Raw genomic sequence first — 18988 nt, forward strand, 5'->3', positions numbered from 1 at the left:
CATTAGATACATGTTCTGCTCCAAATTACTTCTCTGTATCAAGTCTTTGTTTTATTTTTGGTAATGTTTGGAATTTGTATGGTTTGTATGAGAACTAGTTATAACTATTTTGGTTGTAATAGTTATATTTGTGATTTGTATTTATATAGCTAGATATGTGCAACTATAAAGAAAATTGCTAAATTGCAATGTTAAATGACCCCTTTACAGTCACATGAAAGATTAGCCAGGAACAGCACTCATGAATTGCGATGCAGCCCGTATAATATTATAGTGATTATAGTGTAGATGAGAAATATTCTGCATCTGTCATGCTGGAATTTGATATATACAGCTGTGCTCATAAGTTTACATACCCTAGCAGAATTTGTGATGATTTTCTGGACATTTGTCAGAGAATATGAATGATAACTCACAAACTTTTCTTTCACTCATTGTTAGTGGTTGGGTGAAGCCATTTATTGTCTAACAACTGTGTTTACTCTTTTTAAATCATAATGACAACATAAACTACCCAAACATTGGGTGACAATTTGGCAGCATTGAATTATATTAACTGTAGGTCTAAACTAGAAGCAAGGTTTAATATATAACATATTTTTGCTGTGTAGTGACTATAGATACTGAGATACTGTCAGTTTGTTACTTCATATTGTTAGATCATTTTGTTAAATTAACGGCACTTGATACACTGTATGGGGACTGATTCGGGTCCTGACGATGAAGCAGCACATGCCGCAAAGTACAGATTAGTCGCACTGCAGCATCAAACTGTCCATCTGATGGGGGGAGGGGGGACTAACAACCTCCATTTCCTAAAATTGAGGCGTTCTCCATCTAAAAACAGCAATGTCCTAGATTGTTTATAACAGCTGTGGTAGACAGCTTGTATGTCCCCAATGATTACTCACCTGGCCATTGGGATCACAGATGATTTGATGATGTGTCCTAAGAAGCAGCATTGATCAGCAATGCATGTATAAGGTGTGACACCTCCTTCTGCATTAATATATTTGTGCTATAACTGCTCATACTTGCCTACTTTTGAAAAACAGTTTCAGGGAGATTATAGTTGGTAGTAAAATGTTGCACAGTGCCCCATTGAGGGCAAAGGGCGTGTCTAGTTCCATATATGGAGAGATTGTTTAAAGAGATTGTGAACGTGGCACCTTGAAGTGTAGGTGTGTATTGCTATATATGAGAGGAATCCTGTATAATGACTTATATCCAAATGTAGATGAGCCCTAAAGCAGTTAGTAAGAGCTACTATTCTCACTAAAGTGCTGGGAAATGGTGCTGACGACTCAATGTAAATCTTTCTATCTCTCATTCCTTTTTTGCCCAAAAAATATAAGTGTAATGTGGGTTAGGTGACTTGAGGGAGATTGCTAGACTAATGAGGGAGAGAGGAAGATTGCTGCTATAGTATTTCAGGCAGTCTCCTGCAGAATTCAGGAGGGTAGGTAACTACTGTATATCACTGCTGCTTCCATATGAGCAGCAGCAATAAAACTTCCAGCAAAAAAACAAAACCAGGTGGCGCTTAATAATACATACACAATTAAATATAATATGTTTGTTTATTACATACAATATACATTATGGTTTAAAACTTCCCGGCGGTATGCATATAGAATATGCATGAACACAATGCATACAACAAACCATATAATGGTAAAGCTAAGGATAAAAGGCAGAAATATACATAAATCAGAGTCCCAGAGCACTTTTACACCTAGTTGTTAATTTTCTGGCACTAAGTTCCACAGAAATCCAAAAGGCAGATGTATATAGATTCTATGACAATCAGTTTAGCCCACTAATCTTATTTTGCTAAGAAGTAGTGTGTCCAAATGTATAGGGTAGCATATACCATATGTAATGGTATATAAATTCTTACAATTAGGTGAATCTACTCTCCAGCATTCAGCAAAGAGGCGGGTACAAACAGCATCTCAGTCACATATGCTGTGACTGTCTCCAAAGTGGTACATACTCCAAATATTAGCTGTTATGCTGGGATCAAATGATTAGCAGTCCCTGCATTGAAAATACGTTGTTAACATACCACTTACTTGGGCAGCAGATGTCGCGGCCTGTTGATACTTACTGTTGGTGCAGGCAGGTGTTGGTCCCTGTCTGCAGCTACTGCCAGTACTAGCAATAATACTCAATAGCAGGCCACTTACAGGAGATTTTGTGGGGACCAGTGTTCTTAAGACGGAAAAAAAAACCTGTGTCCTTAACGCGTTTCACCGCACAGCAGGGCAACTTTACCTAAGGGCTGGAATATTCAGCAGTCAGAGAGCAGTGGTTTTATACCTGCTCATCAGGTGTATCCAAGTGCTAAAGATTTAACCAAGCCATACTGTAGCTCCTCCATCCACATTTGAATTACTCCTATTTTTACTTTCTTTTTTTTTTACTATATATTCCAGCAAGGAGAGACATATTTGTTACCTCAAATTTTTCGGCCAGCTTGGCTAGTATTGTTTTCTTTGATTGTACCTTCCAACTACAAACGCTGTTAATTTGTACTACTCTTCTGCTTTTTTGGTTTACTCTGCCAAGTTTCCAGAGAGCCTTTTCAAATGTCCTCAATCGGATATTCATTTGTAATCTTAAAATAGCTATGTTAAAGTTAATTTAATTACATAACTGTTAATAATTATCCCCACATGTGTAGGCTTATTCCCTAACAATATTCAAAATTCTTAACAACACAAAATCTAGGGCATTTCATTTAATATGGGAGTAGCTGCACTGCTGAAAATAAAACATAAGCCGCTTGTAGGACAAACCTAAAGAGGCTTTTTTTGCAGTGACCCATAGCTAATGTGATTAGGGAAAAAAACAGCTAATCGCATGTAGCCTTGTATCTCAGCATAAGCCAATGAATGAGTTATTTACCTATTAATGATTCAGTGGTCTTGGGATTTATGAAAGCCTAGGGATAATTCAAATGCTATAAGCACATCAATCATACACTTCAAGTTTACCTGCAATAAAATGTCTCTTTTGGAGAGCTAACCTTCTGTTACTAAACAACCAATGACTATGAATATGTTTAATTAACATAGGAATAAGTGCCTCACTCTTGGTCCTCTACCAGAACACTGTAGCATTACTCAGCCATTACCATATTCAGAGGGTATGCTAGAAGATGAAAGAACTATCTGCCACATAAGACAGCTATTCAAGGGCCCAGAGACTGAGTCGGGCTTTACAGAGTCCTGTTTTCTTTTTGTCTGGTTGCTGTAGGGAAAACACAAACATCCCGTATAAGCTACTTACAAATTAGGAGAACGGTAAAGCAAATTAATTGCAAGACAGCTGCCTCAGTGAAAAATAAAAGCCTATGTGTAAAATGGTTTGCTATGGAAAATCTTAGCCGTAATGTTTTGCTTACTTGGAAAGCAGGTTGAATAAAAAAACTTAGAAGAATAAACAGGCCGAGCTATTGGTCATAAAATAGTTGCAATATTGAATGCTTTCGAAAATGTTATTTCATATACAGAAGCTTTTTTTAACCCCTTATAAGAAATAGATACCCACAATGAAACTTTGTGGACCACTTTGCTATTTTAATCAAGTTAGATTTCTGCTGTTTTGAAGTCATTTTAATTATTAAAGTACATTAGCTTATTTAAGAAAGCTTAAATAGTTTTAGAAGAATTGTATTTTTAAAAAGGCAGTAGTAATACAGGTTGAGTATCCATTATCAAAATAGCCAGCCAATCAGCTCCTACCTGCCATGTCATAGACTGTGTTTGAAAAATGTCAGACAGGAACTGATTGGCTGGCTGTTTATCACTCTCAATTTTATCACTTTTGAAGCTTAGAGAATCTGGCCCAGAATGTCCTATTTCAAAGAATATATATAATTACAATATGTGCCACCTGTCCAATGATTACTTTCTGTTCCCTCTTTCCAATAATAATTTATATTTGGGACAATTTTTAAGTACTTTGTGATCCCTTTAGTTTTTGTAATACATATTAAGCTTTATAAGTAGCCCCATAATTTCTGTTGTGTAATTAGTAGTTTCCCTTTACTGTATGTTGCTTTGTTGATCCAATGTCAACTGTTTTAAAAACTAAAAAAACTAAAACAAAAGAAGCAGTCTATTTGACAAAGTAAAGTTCCAAACTATGCAAATGAGTTAGCCTTGGCAAGCCCACCTACCTTATAGATAGACAACCAGGCAGCAGTGTTCTCTTATTGCCAATAACATATGTTTGCCCACCCACCCCTAGAATTAGTAATTTTCCAGAAACTGCAGGCAGGTCGACTTAAATCGCATGTGATCTATGCTCTATACTGGTGAAAACAAGTGCCAATTGAGGACACCATTGCCTCAGGACTGACCTGGACCAGTGATTCATTACAATAACTGCAACATTTTCAGTGTATAACCTTCACAATTTAAGAATCATTATTCAGCTTGTTAAACTGAAAGATAGTAAGAAAATGAAGACAAAACGATCATCCAAAAGAAGGTAGAGTTAAAATGATACAAATAAGTACATTTACTATAGATGAGAAACGTGTTCATAACAATGTTTAAGTGTTTAACGGATGTGTGCAGATTTTCAGACTATACAGGAATGATTTTGGAACCATTTCCCCAGATAGATGTGCTCCAAGTTGTTCAGGTTAATAAGATTCCTGTGAGCTCCAAATTGCAAATAATGCCATAGATTCTCAATTACAGTATTTCAGGGTTTTAATACAGCTGTTTATGCGGTTAACTGTTACCCAAGTCTCTGCTCTGCTACTGACCGCTGTAACTCCTGCAGAATGATTGTTGGCCTCTTCATTTTTTTATTATTCATTATATCCTCTACGCCACGATAATTGACCCAACAGTGCCCACTGTGACATCCAAGCACTTGTAATGTATATTGCTTCTTACCCTTTTTCTTATTTTTGCATTTGTATTATGTTATCTGTAGCATCTTTGTAATGCTGTGTTCATTTTCAAAGCTGTTCTTCGTATTCACTAACTGAATAATACTTCCTTATCTATTGTTTGTTCTTTCATTCAGAGATTACAGTAATTACAGTATTTTAATGATGACGATGATGAACAGCAGTGATAAGGAAATTGTATCATTTTGCATTTGTTTCTTACCAGTGCTAACATAGAGCTACCACAACAATTGGGTTGGAAACTTATTTTTTTTTTTGTTAAAACTGTTTTGGTTATTTAGGGCAATATCACCTTACAAAATTATATATTAAGTTTTTGGGGTATATTTATCAAAGATTAGAGAGAGAGATAAAGTGAAAAACAGCTGCTGTCATTTTCCAAACACAGCCTATAAAATGAGAGGAGCTGATTGGTACTTCATCTCTCTCCACTTTAAACATCTCGCCCTTAGTGTTTTGAAATAAATGATAACACAGAGGGTGAAATGTAATAGGATGATAGATTCAGAAAGTGAGAGATTTGGGAAGAAATCTCATTTTTTTTTAAAGCGGCAATCATTTACACTGCAAAATCAAACTGGTTTTGGAATGTAAATGATTGCCCCTTTAAAAAAAACTGGAGATTTCTTACCAAATCTCTCACTTTCTGAATCTCTCATCCTATTAAATTTCACCCAGAGCATCATTTCAGTATGAGATTTTATATCCAGTAAAATTCTAGTATCCTTCAAACGTCTCACTGTTGTGGCGCAATGCATCTCTTGCTGTAACATTGTGGCTAATAAGGCAGTCTTTATGTGTCCAGTATTTACACCAGTCATTATTATTTGTTATATGGTCATTAGATCGACACAGTAAACTTCAACATACTTTGGGTTGACCACTGAAGGTCGACAGGGCTGGATCAAGGATAAAATGACAGGGGGGCACCATGATAAAAGAGGGTTTGGGTGGGGGAGGGGTGGTGTTAGTGTTTCCAGTGTACATGCTAAGAGAGCGGCAGAGAGAGGGTGGGAATGGGATTAAAAATAGGCCCTGGCATTTAAAGTGTGCAGGCCCACCATAGTGACAAAAGTGAAGGATGTAGTTGTGCGCGCGCCGCATGGATTGAGCTAAAATTCAAATAATGCCACATGGATTGTGTCAAAATTCACATAATGCCACATGAATTGAGTCAAAATTCACATAATAACATACTGAATTGAGCCAAAATTCACATAATGCCAAATGGAATGAACCAAAATTCACATAATGCCACATGGATTGTGTCAAAATTCAAATAATGCCACATGGATTGAGCCAAAATTCACATAATGCTACATGGATTGAGACAAAATTCATAAAATGCCATACCGATTGAGACAAAATTCACATAATGCCACACGGATTGAGCCAAAATTCACACAATGCCACACAGATTAAGCCAAAATTCACAATACGCTTCATAAACAGGGACATTGTCCACCAAAAGCGCGCATTAAACATTTACACCATAATGTCCATTACACGTTGTTACACGCCATTATGTCCATTATGTATTATGCCAAACAACATAATGCCTATTAAAAATTATGCTACATAAGTGCTGCTTATATACATGCTCATTGCCAAGAGTTTCATGCTCATTGCCAGAGGTACCATGCTCGTTGCTATGTGGGATTACATGCTCATTGCCAAGGGGGAATACATGCTCACGGTAAATGGGGGATAGCCGCCGCCAGGCAGAAGTGATAGTCACTGACAGTGGCAGAGCCTGGCTGTATTCAGGTCCCAGCTATTTGAAATAATACCCTTTTCACACCATATGGACCTCATATAAAAAACAATCACACCGATCCCCACAGATAACAAAAATAAAATACATTGGCCTTTTACATGAAAAGAAGAGACCAGTAAATAACAGTTGAACTGGTGATGGCTGTAAACTGGGTTGGGCATCTCTAGATCTGGGGGCACACTTGAGAACAGCTCAAGGCACACAGTACAGTGGTTGAAAAACACTGGTCTAGGGCAACAGTCAAAAAGGTCAACATGGGTTTTTCACTTTTCTTTGAGCTTTCAACTAGGTCGACCTTAAGCATGTCAACCTATTTCAGGTGTAGACCTAGCCCATGCCGTCCTTCATTGGTGGACCCAATGTATGTCAACCTTCAGTTGATCGACCCAATAACCCATACCCTTTTTTTCAAACAATGAGTCTGTCTGTCTGTCAGCCTGTACAAAACAGATCTGACTCGTTTTACACGTTTACTTGTTTTCATTCGTACATGAATATGGTTCTGGCTGCCTTAGCATTGCGCCGTAGGCCGGGCATTTTCCAATGCTCTTCTCTATATAAATTGTTTCTGTAATTATATGAAAGGAGAAGGGAAAATGAGTTGACATGCAGTTGTGCACACGTACACCACTGAATGATTACTGGTTATTAGGAAAAATAAAGTACTGTAGTAACAATGTAACTTTTGGTAAGTATTTATTACAAATGGTATTTTGTCAGTTTTACTAATCCTTTAAGCACATGTTATTGTAAGCCCCAAAACACAATTTGGATGGAAAATAAAAACAAATATTTAAAATTGCATAAATCATTGGCAGCGCAATAATACTACCCATTCATAATGTCATGCTGGACAATGGACCCTTGAGAAAAAATTTTTTAGTTAAAAACTGGTCTTGAAAACTAGGTAGAATTTTTTTTTTCCCTTTCATCACTGGTTATAAAACCTCCACAACTATTATTAAAGACCATTTGCAATGAGATTTGAAACATGGCTCCAATAAATAAAGCCCAAGCAATGGTTTTCTGCATAATAATGAGACATGGCAGCTATATGTGACAACATATAGGCATGTATTGCTTGTCTTGGTGCATGTACATTGTATCTTACAGGGGATAACCGCAGGCATGCCGAAAATATGGTCTTATGGATGCTCTCAATTATCTGTTTTACAAACTTAAATTCCTAGATTTATGTAGAGTACCATGCAGCAGATGTGCTGTATAATCCCCTCAGTGCCACAGGGATTTCTTATAAATCATATACTTAAATTGGTCCTTAACCCTTTGTGAAAATATTTGCACAACATGTGCCACAACAAAGCAATAGAACTGCCACCCAAATCAATGTAAAATATTGCCCATTAATAAGTGTTCAGCCCCCAAATGATGATGTTGGATAACAGAATGTCTGACACAGCCTAATTCATGTTTGTACACAGTGCTGATGGTAACACAACTGAGCGATTATCAGCAAACTGCACATGCACCACTAACACACTGCACATGTGTAAAAGAGTTATTGACCAGAATTTAACGAGAAGTGTCGGCAAAAACTCAGATGTGCCCCTGCCATTTTTGGGATGTGTATCTGCTTTCAGCTACAATCGTGTATGTAGGGAAACATGGGTAAATAAGTGCCAGCAGATAGTGGACCTGATTTAGAGATGATGCTAATGCCGCTGCAGGTGCAATTTTGTCCGCAACATTGATATCAGCAGGTGAAGCTGCCGACCAGAAATGAAAAGAGGCATCCACCGGAACGGATTGGCAATTGTGTACACAACCTACAGTATACATAAGAACAAGGAACATCAAGCTTAAGGGTACTCCTATGGATACGCAGATTGGCCCCGGCAGTAGTCAGGCAGGCACCATGTTTTTGTATGTTAGAGCTCACAGCTGACATTAGATACACACCCTGAAAACGTGCCTGTGTTTTTACAACCCACCTGTGTTTTTACAACCACTTCCTACTAACACCATATTATCACCCCCAAAAGGTCACTTCCTGTCAATCACTTTGCGATGAAATGCTCATTGCATGCAGGATTGCATCAGCACATGCCAATCATTGCTCAGTTCTGTCGAACATTGGCTTTGCGTACATCATCAGGCCCAGTGTCCTAGCTGTTTGAGTACTATAAAGCAGTATTTGGAACCACTGGCCACGCACAAGACAAATTGCACAGAAAGTACTAATTTGCATGATCTCATCACAATGTGGGTCACTACCAAAATCTGAGATGTGTGATTAACATTAAGGCTCAAATTCAGTTGCCAATGGTTTTGTTTAATGTGCATCATTATGAGTCAATGATGCAACTTTTCCTATACATTTCGAAATTCGCCTTAGGTTAGTGCAGGTATCAATGTGAGCTAAATCTCTCTGAACATGTTACATTTGCCCCACCTGCAGTGCCCAGGGTTTTTCCCATTAGAGAAAGATTTTGCCTTTGAAATCCTTACTTAGGGCCTTATTCAATATGACTTGCAGTTTTGTGAAACTTTGCAAAACTACAATTCCTGATGGCAGGTGGCAAGAGACCTCTCAGCACAGAGCAAGGCCACACCGCAGCTGCAAGGTCCCACCCCATGGTATATGCCCACAAAATTTTGCTGGTACTTTACATCGCTATTGTCATCGTCCCACAATGATCAGCCACCTCCTCCCTCGCATAGTTGCTGCACCCCCCCCCCCCCCCATAGCTACTTAAAATGAGGTTGTGATATGACAGCAGTTTAAGTGCTGGCGCACACGCACTACCACGTTCGCACATGTGTGGCTCTCCAAAAATCACCAATTAGTGGTTTTCAGAGATTTGCAGGCCTTGTTGAATCAGGCTCTTCATTTTGGATTGCTGCCCCATGAGTAGGTGAAAAGTAGAGACACATCTTTGTAGAGGTTGACATTTTGTAACCTTTGGTACACACTTCCCAATGAAAAATTATACACTTAGGGCATTTAAATGCATTATTTGGCCAATAATGCAAATGTTTAGGTAACTATTTTCTAAAAAGGTAAAATATAGGGTTGAATTTTGTGGAAATAGAATTTTGGGGTTTTGAATTTGTTTTTCCCCCAATAATAAAAAAAAAGTGAAAACCTTATAAAACACTGTACATGATACCGTACTGTACATGATGCTTTACTGTTAAAATGCTTTAACCCCTTCAGTGGCACGCCTGAGAATTTTCCAGGTTTTGCTCCAGTGCTCAGGCTGGCAAACCTGGAAAATTCTCAGGTGTGCCACTGCCTGCGCTCCCTCCTGCCGGGCAGCACCGCACACAGCTGCAGCGGCTGCTAAGCTCCTGCTGCCCGGCCCTGCCTCCCTCCCTGGCTGTGTGCGGGGTGACCTTGCAACGTCATGCCACACACAGCCGGGCAGCGGCTGATGGACAGTTCAGCGGCGCTGCACGGTCCCAGGGTTGCAGTGGTGGGTTTCTTTTAGGGAGCGCTCACCAGAAAAAACTCACCCAGTGGGGAGCGCTCCCTAAAAAAACACCACTGAAGGGGTTAAATCTCATTATCAACACGTTATTATCCAGGGTTCAATCTCATAATATCCCCATTCTCATTGTCAACATTTTCAATGTCAGACTCTCATGCTCAATCATTATGTGATAATATTAATGCAACATGAATGTATAGTTACGATTTATATACAGAATGTCACTGGTAAATTTAATTTGAAAATGGGCAAAGAATTGCATAATTATTGTAGAAGTTTAGCTTTATTCTTTTAAATTGATCTGCTTTCAAGTTCTTCATTCTGAAAATAATTTACAAACATTTCTCAAGTGAAAACTTTTGCTTTGCTTATTAATCCTTTGTCATATAATCAGATATAATTTTTTTTTTTTTAAATGCAGAACACTACACTGCTCTAGCTTTCCATAACCCCAATCTATTTTTACATGAGGGCACAGTGACCTCTGCAGAACTTACATTGTATTTAGTGCATGCTCAGAGAAGCCCCAAGTAGGCATCTGTGTATATGTTACACCAGCACATGTTCAAAAGAAGCACCTGTGCTGTTCTGCATGTACTGTAATCTAGCAAGGGTGACCTTGCACCTTGTAAATTGGCAGCAATGATATCAAAAGTGTGTGGGCTAACTGGATATGATACAATTTATTTCTGTAGGCAGGGTGATGGGTCTGTGTCAGTTTGAGTGGTGAGTGTGACTAACCCATTATAGTTATATACAAAGCCAGTGGTATTATAATACCAAAAAAAAAAAAAAAATGCTTCATTTAAATTGTTGACTAGTTTAAAAGTGTCTGGAAGGTAGAATTTTGATATGACCTTTACACTGTGGTGTAGTGTTCCTCTCTGCACATTTAGGCACAATTTTAGTTTGTGGAGGTTTTTCCCAAGAACAGATAGACACCTTGAAATAAGGACAGGCTAGATTGTACTCTATACTTTCCCACTTTCCTGGAACATCCAAAATTTAGGACTTCCAGGAGAATGAGAAATAATATTGTCTTGAGTCTAAAGCTGGCCATACATTACAACGAATGAAATCTTTAAAATTGTGTAATATACTGATTATTTAGTATTAGAATCCATTTCCTTGAAACACAGAGAAAAGCAATTTGATCCAGCATCACATGGCAATGTGTCAGTCTACCTATCATGCTGACAATAGTTCCTGTAAATGCCTTTTTGGGGTATGTGTATGTTTACATACAGTTATACTTCTATTCACTGATCAATAACATAAGTCAGATTTGTATTTTGAACTGAAGCCAAGTGTGATGAGCCTGGCAGTCCTCGAACTACAGGACTACTCTATAAAAGTATGCAAATCTTTCACAACATGTTTGGTTCCTAGAGGACACATGCAACTAATTTCATGATGAATACCCATTACAGCTGATAGCAGTAAAACGTAAGCTTAGTAGGTAATCGGAAGCAGACGTCTTTAGTTGTGTAAAGGGAAAGCATATGGATTTCATAGAACTACTTACAAACATCTTTGCCATGGAAAATAAATTATTGCTAATTACTGTACCTAAGCTCATGCTAGCCTTGACTGCGAAGTCCTTCAGTATCACTTTATAGATGCCATTTTATTGTATTGCTATAAATATTATGGAGTTGTTGTATGTACACTAGCAGGTGATCTCTACTGTTTGCTTTGCTTATAGCTACGACCGAGAACAGAACTGGACCAAGAAATCCTCAGCGACTGTCTCACTATTCAACCTCTGCAGCCAGCAACATCACCACAAGATCCCACAGAGAATACACTTGGAAGGTCTCCTGGCCCTGTGCATGATGTATATCCAGGTAGGATATATGTATACGCTCCATTAGATGATATCTGTATAAATGTTCTCATGCCATCGCTTGAATGTTATGAAGACTATAGTATAAGACAGTAAGTAATAGTACCACCTACTGTAAATGATTGCAGTCGCATTCACTTAAATGGTGACAAACCTCCTCTGTGGCTTCTAATAAGCTAGTTATTTACACTAAGCAGTACAATAATGTCAGATATGGGACACACAACACTGGTTTGCGAGTTTGACCAGTTAATGCAGTTTAAAGCTACTTACAACGTGGTCATAATATCCAGGAGGCATTTTACAGTACAGCAGGTTGTCCCTTTTAATATCAGATATAGGTTGTCCCTTTTAATATCAGATATCAGAGTTGACCGTCCATAAATCATATCTAAATGACAATCCATATTCATCTCCTGCTTGTGCTTTATATTAGCAACGTCATCATAATGGTCACATCAGTAGAACAAAAGAGTGGGAGACAGTGACCCCCCCACACACACACACACACACACACACACACACACACACACATACACACACACCAGACGGCTCCCTGCAGCTGGCATCTTATGATGCAGAGGTTCTCTAATGATGTCAGGGACAGTAGGCCAGGGAGCAGTTGAGTAGTAGGAGACACCGCGCTGATTAAGTACCGTAGGTTCAGTTTGCTTTACTTTGCTTAGGAGCTTACTGCTTCAAAGCTTGTGGAGGCAGACTGTAATTGAGGAGTAGATTTATTAAGCTTGGTGAAGTGATGATGTGGCTGGTACTTTATCATCAGCCAATCAGCTCCTACCTCTCATTTTTCAAACCAAGCCTGTAACTTCACAGTTAGGAGCTGATTGGTCGGTGATAAAGTACCAGCCACATTATCACTTCACCGAGCTTAATAAATCTGCCCCTGAGTTCCTGTATTATATGTACATAACTCTGCAATACTGAATTACTTCTACAAAATAGGGGAGGTGGATTCCAGTTTGGTGATTGATCATTTTTGAATATACATATCCCCTTATCACACACCTATGGCCGGTTTTCCATTTTATGTCGGGAAAATGAATTTCATGATCTTTGTTTCAAGAAATTTGTCTTAGCAAATCTTGGGCATAATTCAGAATGGATCGTTAATCAGAGAATACGAGTGGACTGCGAGCAGAAAGCCGCCGCCCAGACGAAAATAAAAAAATGCTTCTTGCATGCCCCATGTAAGAGAAGGGTGAATATGGGTCCCATATTTGCTCCGGGAAAGCATAGCTCTTATGCAGCTCCTGGGCAGTTGCTCCGTTAGCCACTTTCTGCGTACGATTTCTGTACAGCAGGGGCCATGTGCTACATATTTGTTTTGTAATCAGAGACACAAACCTGAACAAAGGTTTCATTTATTAAGAAATTTTGCCCTGCAGGAAAACTATAAATCACACAACAGAAGAAAATCTGTGCTTGGGAGTGATCTGGAATTCATACGTGCATACAAAGTCATAAAAGTGTACGGTGGAGCGAGTTAGCCATGAACAAGCTGGTAATAACAGTTTACGAGTGGTTAAAGCTTTTCATCAATTAAGCATCAAATGGGAGGGATATATATTTTACGATTCTTACAGCATTGGAAAATCTTATTTTATGTGATTTTTTTTTTTTAAGGGGTCGATGACCAAAGCAGTCACCACTACAGACAGAACTGTCCTTTTCTGAATCATTCTGACTTAAATATAGAAAATAGAACTTAGATTTCAACAATTTCAGGTCTACTTTGTGGTTTTGAAGCTACCCTTTGCTTTATATTATGCATAGCTGAGATATTAGTAGTAGTCTCTAAATTGTTTTTCATAGCAACGACAAAAAATAGAGGACAAAAAATGAATATAAAAAGCAAGAGACGCATAAAATAATGTAAAAGTGGCATCTGATCATATGGTTACAGTGACAGCAGGGGTTATTCGGACCTGATTGCTGGGCTGCAAATTCATAGGCCGGCCAATTATTGAAGTACTGTGGATGATCTGATCTGTGCATGGTCCTGTCAGTCTCGCCTGCCAGAAGCAGGTCTATTTTTCTTGCGATATTACATTTGCGATTTTAATGTTTCAATGAGAATACATCTGAATGCAATTTTAGAAGTGCGATTGTTTTGGTCACAGCATTACGTGCCATTTTTACCAAAAATCGCACTCTACTACATGTGTGCTTTTCTGTAAATGTGCGATTTTGTCAGTTTTTGCCCCCCAAAAATAAATTGCACATTCTGAAAAATCCTACTACATCTTGCCCATAATGTGCAATTGTGATAGGATATCCAGCCAGGCCATACTGCTGTCACACTCATGTTAACCCTTTGCTTTAATTAATAGTAGCTTTGCCTAGTAATATCTTTTTAATCTGGCTAACAAATTGTTGATGCTATAGGCAAGAGCTTGGTTCACTGGTACTTTCCTACAGTATTATTAGTACATTAGCAAAACATTTTTTCTTGCTTGTCACACATTTCAGATTACTTTACACATTACAATCGCTGCTTAAAAGTTTGTAAGTTATTCAAGAGTTATTCACTCTGTACTGCCTTTCTCATAGAGTTCTTTAGTCGTGCCCATTGTAATGTATAGGCACACTGGGCAGCTCCCCAAGGCCCCACAATTTTACTGGCCTCCAAGCAGGGGCAGATGGGGGTCACACAGTCAAAGCGGCTAGGCACAATTCTGTACTTGCCTTCAAGCTGGCAGCCAGACAGTGAATGACTATCAGTATACTGATTGTAGGTGACTGGAGCTATCATCAATCATTGCTTTGGCCAGCCACCTTTGAAAAAGCCACAGCTAGTGGTGAAACGCTTTAGTAGTATGCCTTCAGACCTCCAGGATTGGACCAAGAGCCACTAACAACTGCCAAACTTAAATTATGCTGCCATTTGTTTGGGGATACCTACAGGACCAATTGTGGTCACCTACCAGGACATTCAGTAGGCTACTACCTCCAGGTGGGCTTATCACCTCAGGAGGTAGTAGAGACACTGCATCCTTGGGCTAATACCCAGAGGAACTACTGTGCCCCCCCCCCCCCCCCCCCTAACCGGGACATTTCACCAGACGATTCCAGATGAGCCCCAGCATATACTGGGTTATCAGAAAGGGGAAACTACCACACTGAGCATTAAAGTTGCCAATCTACATCATCCTCCAGCGGCCAGCGGGGGCCCCGCAACACTAGAGAGGATGTGATTCTTCCCCCATTGAAACATCATCACAAAAACAGCGGCACCAAAAATTTGCAGTCAGGTAAAGTGTACTTACCTTCGATTGGACTACCAAAAAGTCACAACTTTTTCTTGGCTCCAACATCTTTCCTGCGAGTTAGATACCCTCGTTTTTAATAGTTCTCAAGTGTAATTATTATATGTATGTGTGTTAATGTTATTGTTATTTTATACAGAATTGTATTACATATAAAAGGATTATTCAATTATTGATTGAGTCCACTTATTCTTTGTAGTTATAGCGCTGCTTCTTTTTTTTTTCCTATTACTTTGGCCAGCGCCTATACAGCAAAAATTATAATTTATCAATTGACAAGGGTAACCTTTTGACACCTGAATTTGATTTTTTTTCACTTGATATTAATGAAATCATGTGTTTCTTTCGTTCTGTGGTCAGTATAAAAAGACTCAGAGCACAGGAGGAAATATTCAGCTATTTACAAGCGTGCAATGTTTTGTATGTGATTGTAAGTCATGCCCAATGCAGTCCTCACATGGGGAAATCTTTGTAAGACATGGAGGCAGCTGGTGACCACTTTAACCGTGTGGGAGCGGGCGGACTTGGGGTCTGAAGCATTCTCTGCATGGGACAAAGTCAAGGCTCACTAGGCCATGTCCCCATCATTCTGTTTTTTCCTTCAGTCTGGGGAAAAAAAATCAGCCCCCATACCCAGCATGTACATATTATTTAAAGAAAATGGGGAGTATGAGTGTGGCCATGTCTTCAACTTGCTTGTGACTTTCCCCTAGTACCCCAGAACATCGCTGCTTTCTACAGCCCTGTATAGTGTCATTATTCCATCACTGTTTATAACCTTATTCCATACTATAGAAGACTATCTGCAGTATTTGGAAAACAGTGTAAGTGTGTGTGCTAGAGAAATGAGCACTACAGTATATTTTGTCATTTTGCAAACCATTAAGTGATTGATATTTTATTGAATACTTTGACATTTATGCAAGGCATAGATAAATATATATGAATATATACAGTATGAAATATATATGAAACTGCAGGAAATATTAAAGTCATCTATTGATTGCACTGTTAGCCGGAAGTTTCTGGATGTGCTTAGCATAGGTAGTGTAGACACAATTTGACTGTCTGGTTGTGAACTGGAATTTGACTAAAGTCCTTGCTACTGTAAATGCAAAGGCACAAAAGCATATGAAAGAAGGCTGAACACCAAACAAGTCAGCATGTTGACTTCCTTCCCAAACTCATTATGGAGCTCAACAAAGGCCACTGGAGAATCCTGATCAACAACTACAAGTGTGGTCTGTGAGATCAGGAGAGTTTTGACTGTCTGTGAGCTGCTTCTGGGGAAGGACGCAGAATGTCGAACCTTCAATGTGCAGAATTTTGGTGTGGGAGATGGTCCCTGGGAAACAAGTATGCGACCTGTGTTCACCATTATGCTGCAGTGCAAGCCATAGCTGAGAAGGACGCTAAGGTCATTGTGGTCCAATTAGATTCATATCCATCATCCTGTTACTGCACAAAAAGCTTAACCTTAGCAAGGTTTCTGCACACTTGGTGCCTATGTCAACTGACTCAAGAACAGAAAGAGATGCGGGCAACTGGGTGCCACAACATGCTTGCCATGTTTGATGGCGGTCACTCAAAAGCTTGCTGGGAGATCTTCAGTGGCAATGAGTTCTGAATCTACAGTTGAGACCAGATAACAGTCGGCCCAGTAGACCCTAGCTTTCTGTGCACCACCACTTAATTTTACTTGAGCACAGTGTGGTCATCCAGGTGTTACCTGTTTTTTTTTTTGGGCCAAAACTGGTTATGTAACCATTGTATAACTGGGACAGCAGTGTACAATCACTGGGCACTGGTAAGCCCACCAATGCTTGTGGCAAGTGCTGGAAGCCATTTCAACTAAGAACTTGCTCTTGTGGTGCACTTCTCCATCATGACAATGCACCTGCCCACAAGTTCAGGAAAGTTGTTATGGCCCATCAGTGCATCCCGGAACTTGGTCATCTGTACAGTCCAGACTTTGCCCAGTGTGACTTATTCATGTGTCCACAAGTCAATTGCAAAATGCATGGCATTTGATTTGAGTCACCAGAAGCTGCAATAGAAGACATACCGGGTTCGGACCAGTGCTGTGGCTTCACCAAGGGGTTTAAACACATGCAACTTTGCATGGACTCCTCTGGCAAATACTTTGAAAAAAATGATTGTTCACTCTCTTTCTAAATATAATACATGTGTGTATTATTGTGAGGAAGGAATTGAAGCAAATAGGAGGCCACAGACTGAGAGTTAGAGAGTTAGTGCTGGGTGGCACCTCTATAACTGGAAGATTGTGGTAAAACCTTTGTTGATATGTGTGATGGAAGTTAGTCCACAGATTGAATAGCTTAACCAGTTACTGGTTTACTATCCAAGCAACTAAAAATTAATTATTGGTCTTGGTGAGTTTCCTTGCTTTACTATTTGAATATTAATAAACATAACATTAGATAACATAACATTGCAGGATTTTAGTCGGGCAGCACCCACTTTATGGAATGCCCTTCCACGCACATTAAGACTCACCTCTAGCCTCCACACTTTCAAGTGTTCCCTGAGAACTCACCTCTTCAGGCTTATCCCTATAAACTTTCCTATAAGCTTGTGAGCAGGGCCCTCCTACCTCTATGTCGGTTTGTTTCTACCCAGTTTGTTTAATCACTGTTGTTTCCAATTGTAAAGCGCAACGGAATATGCTGCGCTATATAAGAAACTGTACATAAATATATTAGACAATGCATGGTTTATTCTTCAATTTAACATTTTTAACAACATTTTTGGATCCTTCAGTATTTGTAAAATTGACATCCATAGAGTTAAGTGGCAATATTATGCATGCAATGTATTTGTGTTGTTTTGTATTAACATCATTGTTAATAGCGGTAATTCTAATCTTATAATTGCATCCTGTGTGTCTGTAAATTATATTTTAAAACAAAATGTTTTTTTGTGATCGGGTGCGCATACACAAAAGCGGCTTATCAACAGTTAAGGTGACATTCAATAATCACCTAACATAGGACATATGACAGAGAAAAGTGAATCTGTAGAATTAGCGCTAATGGTGTTCCCAAAAAAAATTCTCAGTCCGTATGAATTAACACAAAGAAATCACAAATAATGTCACCAATAAAGGTTCCATGAAAGATAGGATTATCACTGGTTGAATCCTCCAATAGCCACGTCCTCTCAGTAATGGCACATATATGAAATGACACAATAGAAAAAATAATAGTGCATAACTTTTAAAACAAATGAATTTAATATAGATGTGCACTTACAATTTAAATGCTCAATACAAGCATAGGATTAAAATCGCTCAAGGCAAAAACTGCGGTCCAACAAAGTATTCCAGGGTACAGAGTCACACCAGGTCCGGATGCTGGGAGAAGCTGGAGCCCAGGGATTCCACAATTAAGTCCGTTTGTAGCGAATAGTTAAAAGGCAAGACACGCCAAATGCATTTCGGACCAAAAGGTCCTTCCTCAGCAGCGTCTGCTGAGGAAGGACCTTTTGGTCCGAAATGCATTTGGCTCACAAGCTTATAGGAAAGTTTATAGGGATAAGCCTGAAGAGGTGAGTTCTCAGGGAACGCTTGAAAGTTATGCACTATTATTTTTTCTATTGTGTCATTTCATATATGTGCCATTACTGAGAGGACGTGGCTATTGGAGGATTCAACCAGTGATAATCCTATCTTTC

The 18988-nt window shown here is 39.0% G+C and overlaps 1 protein-coding gene across 2 annotated transcripts in view; it reads left to right on the forward strand.

The window, feature by feature from the left end:
• GLIS3 (GLIS family zinc finger 3) overlaps nucleotides 1-18988 on the forward strand; it is a 365408-nt gene that overhangs the window by 271781 nt on the left and 74639 nt on the right. For both annotated transcript variants that reach the window (XR_014474469.1, XM_083186012.1), the window contains exon 7: nucleotides 11868-12009. Coding sequence is in view for 1 of the 2 variants with exons in the window: in XM_083186012.1 (XP_083042138.1) it covers nucleotides 11868-12009 (142 nt within the window). In the remaining variant the exon portion in view is untranslated. The remainder of the gene's footprint in view (nucleotides 1-11867; nucleotides 12010-18988) is intronic.

This window comes from Crinia signifera, chromosome 1 (genome assembly GCF_055691185.1).
Source record: "Crinia signifera chromosome 1, ASM5569118v1, whole genome shotgun sequence".
Classification (NCBI taxonomy): domain Eukaryota; kingdom Metazoa; phylum Chordata; class Amphibia; order Anura; family Myobatrachidae; genus Crinia; species Crinia signifera.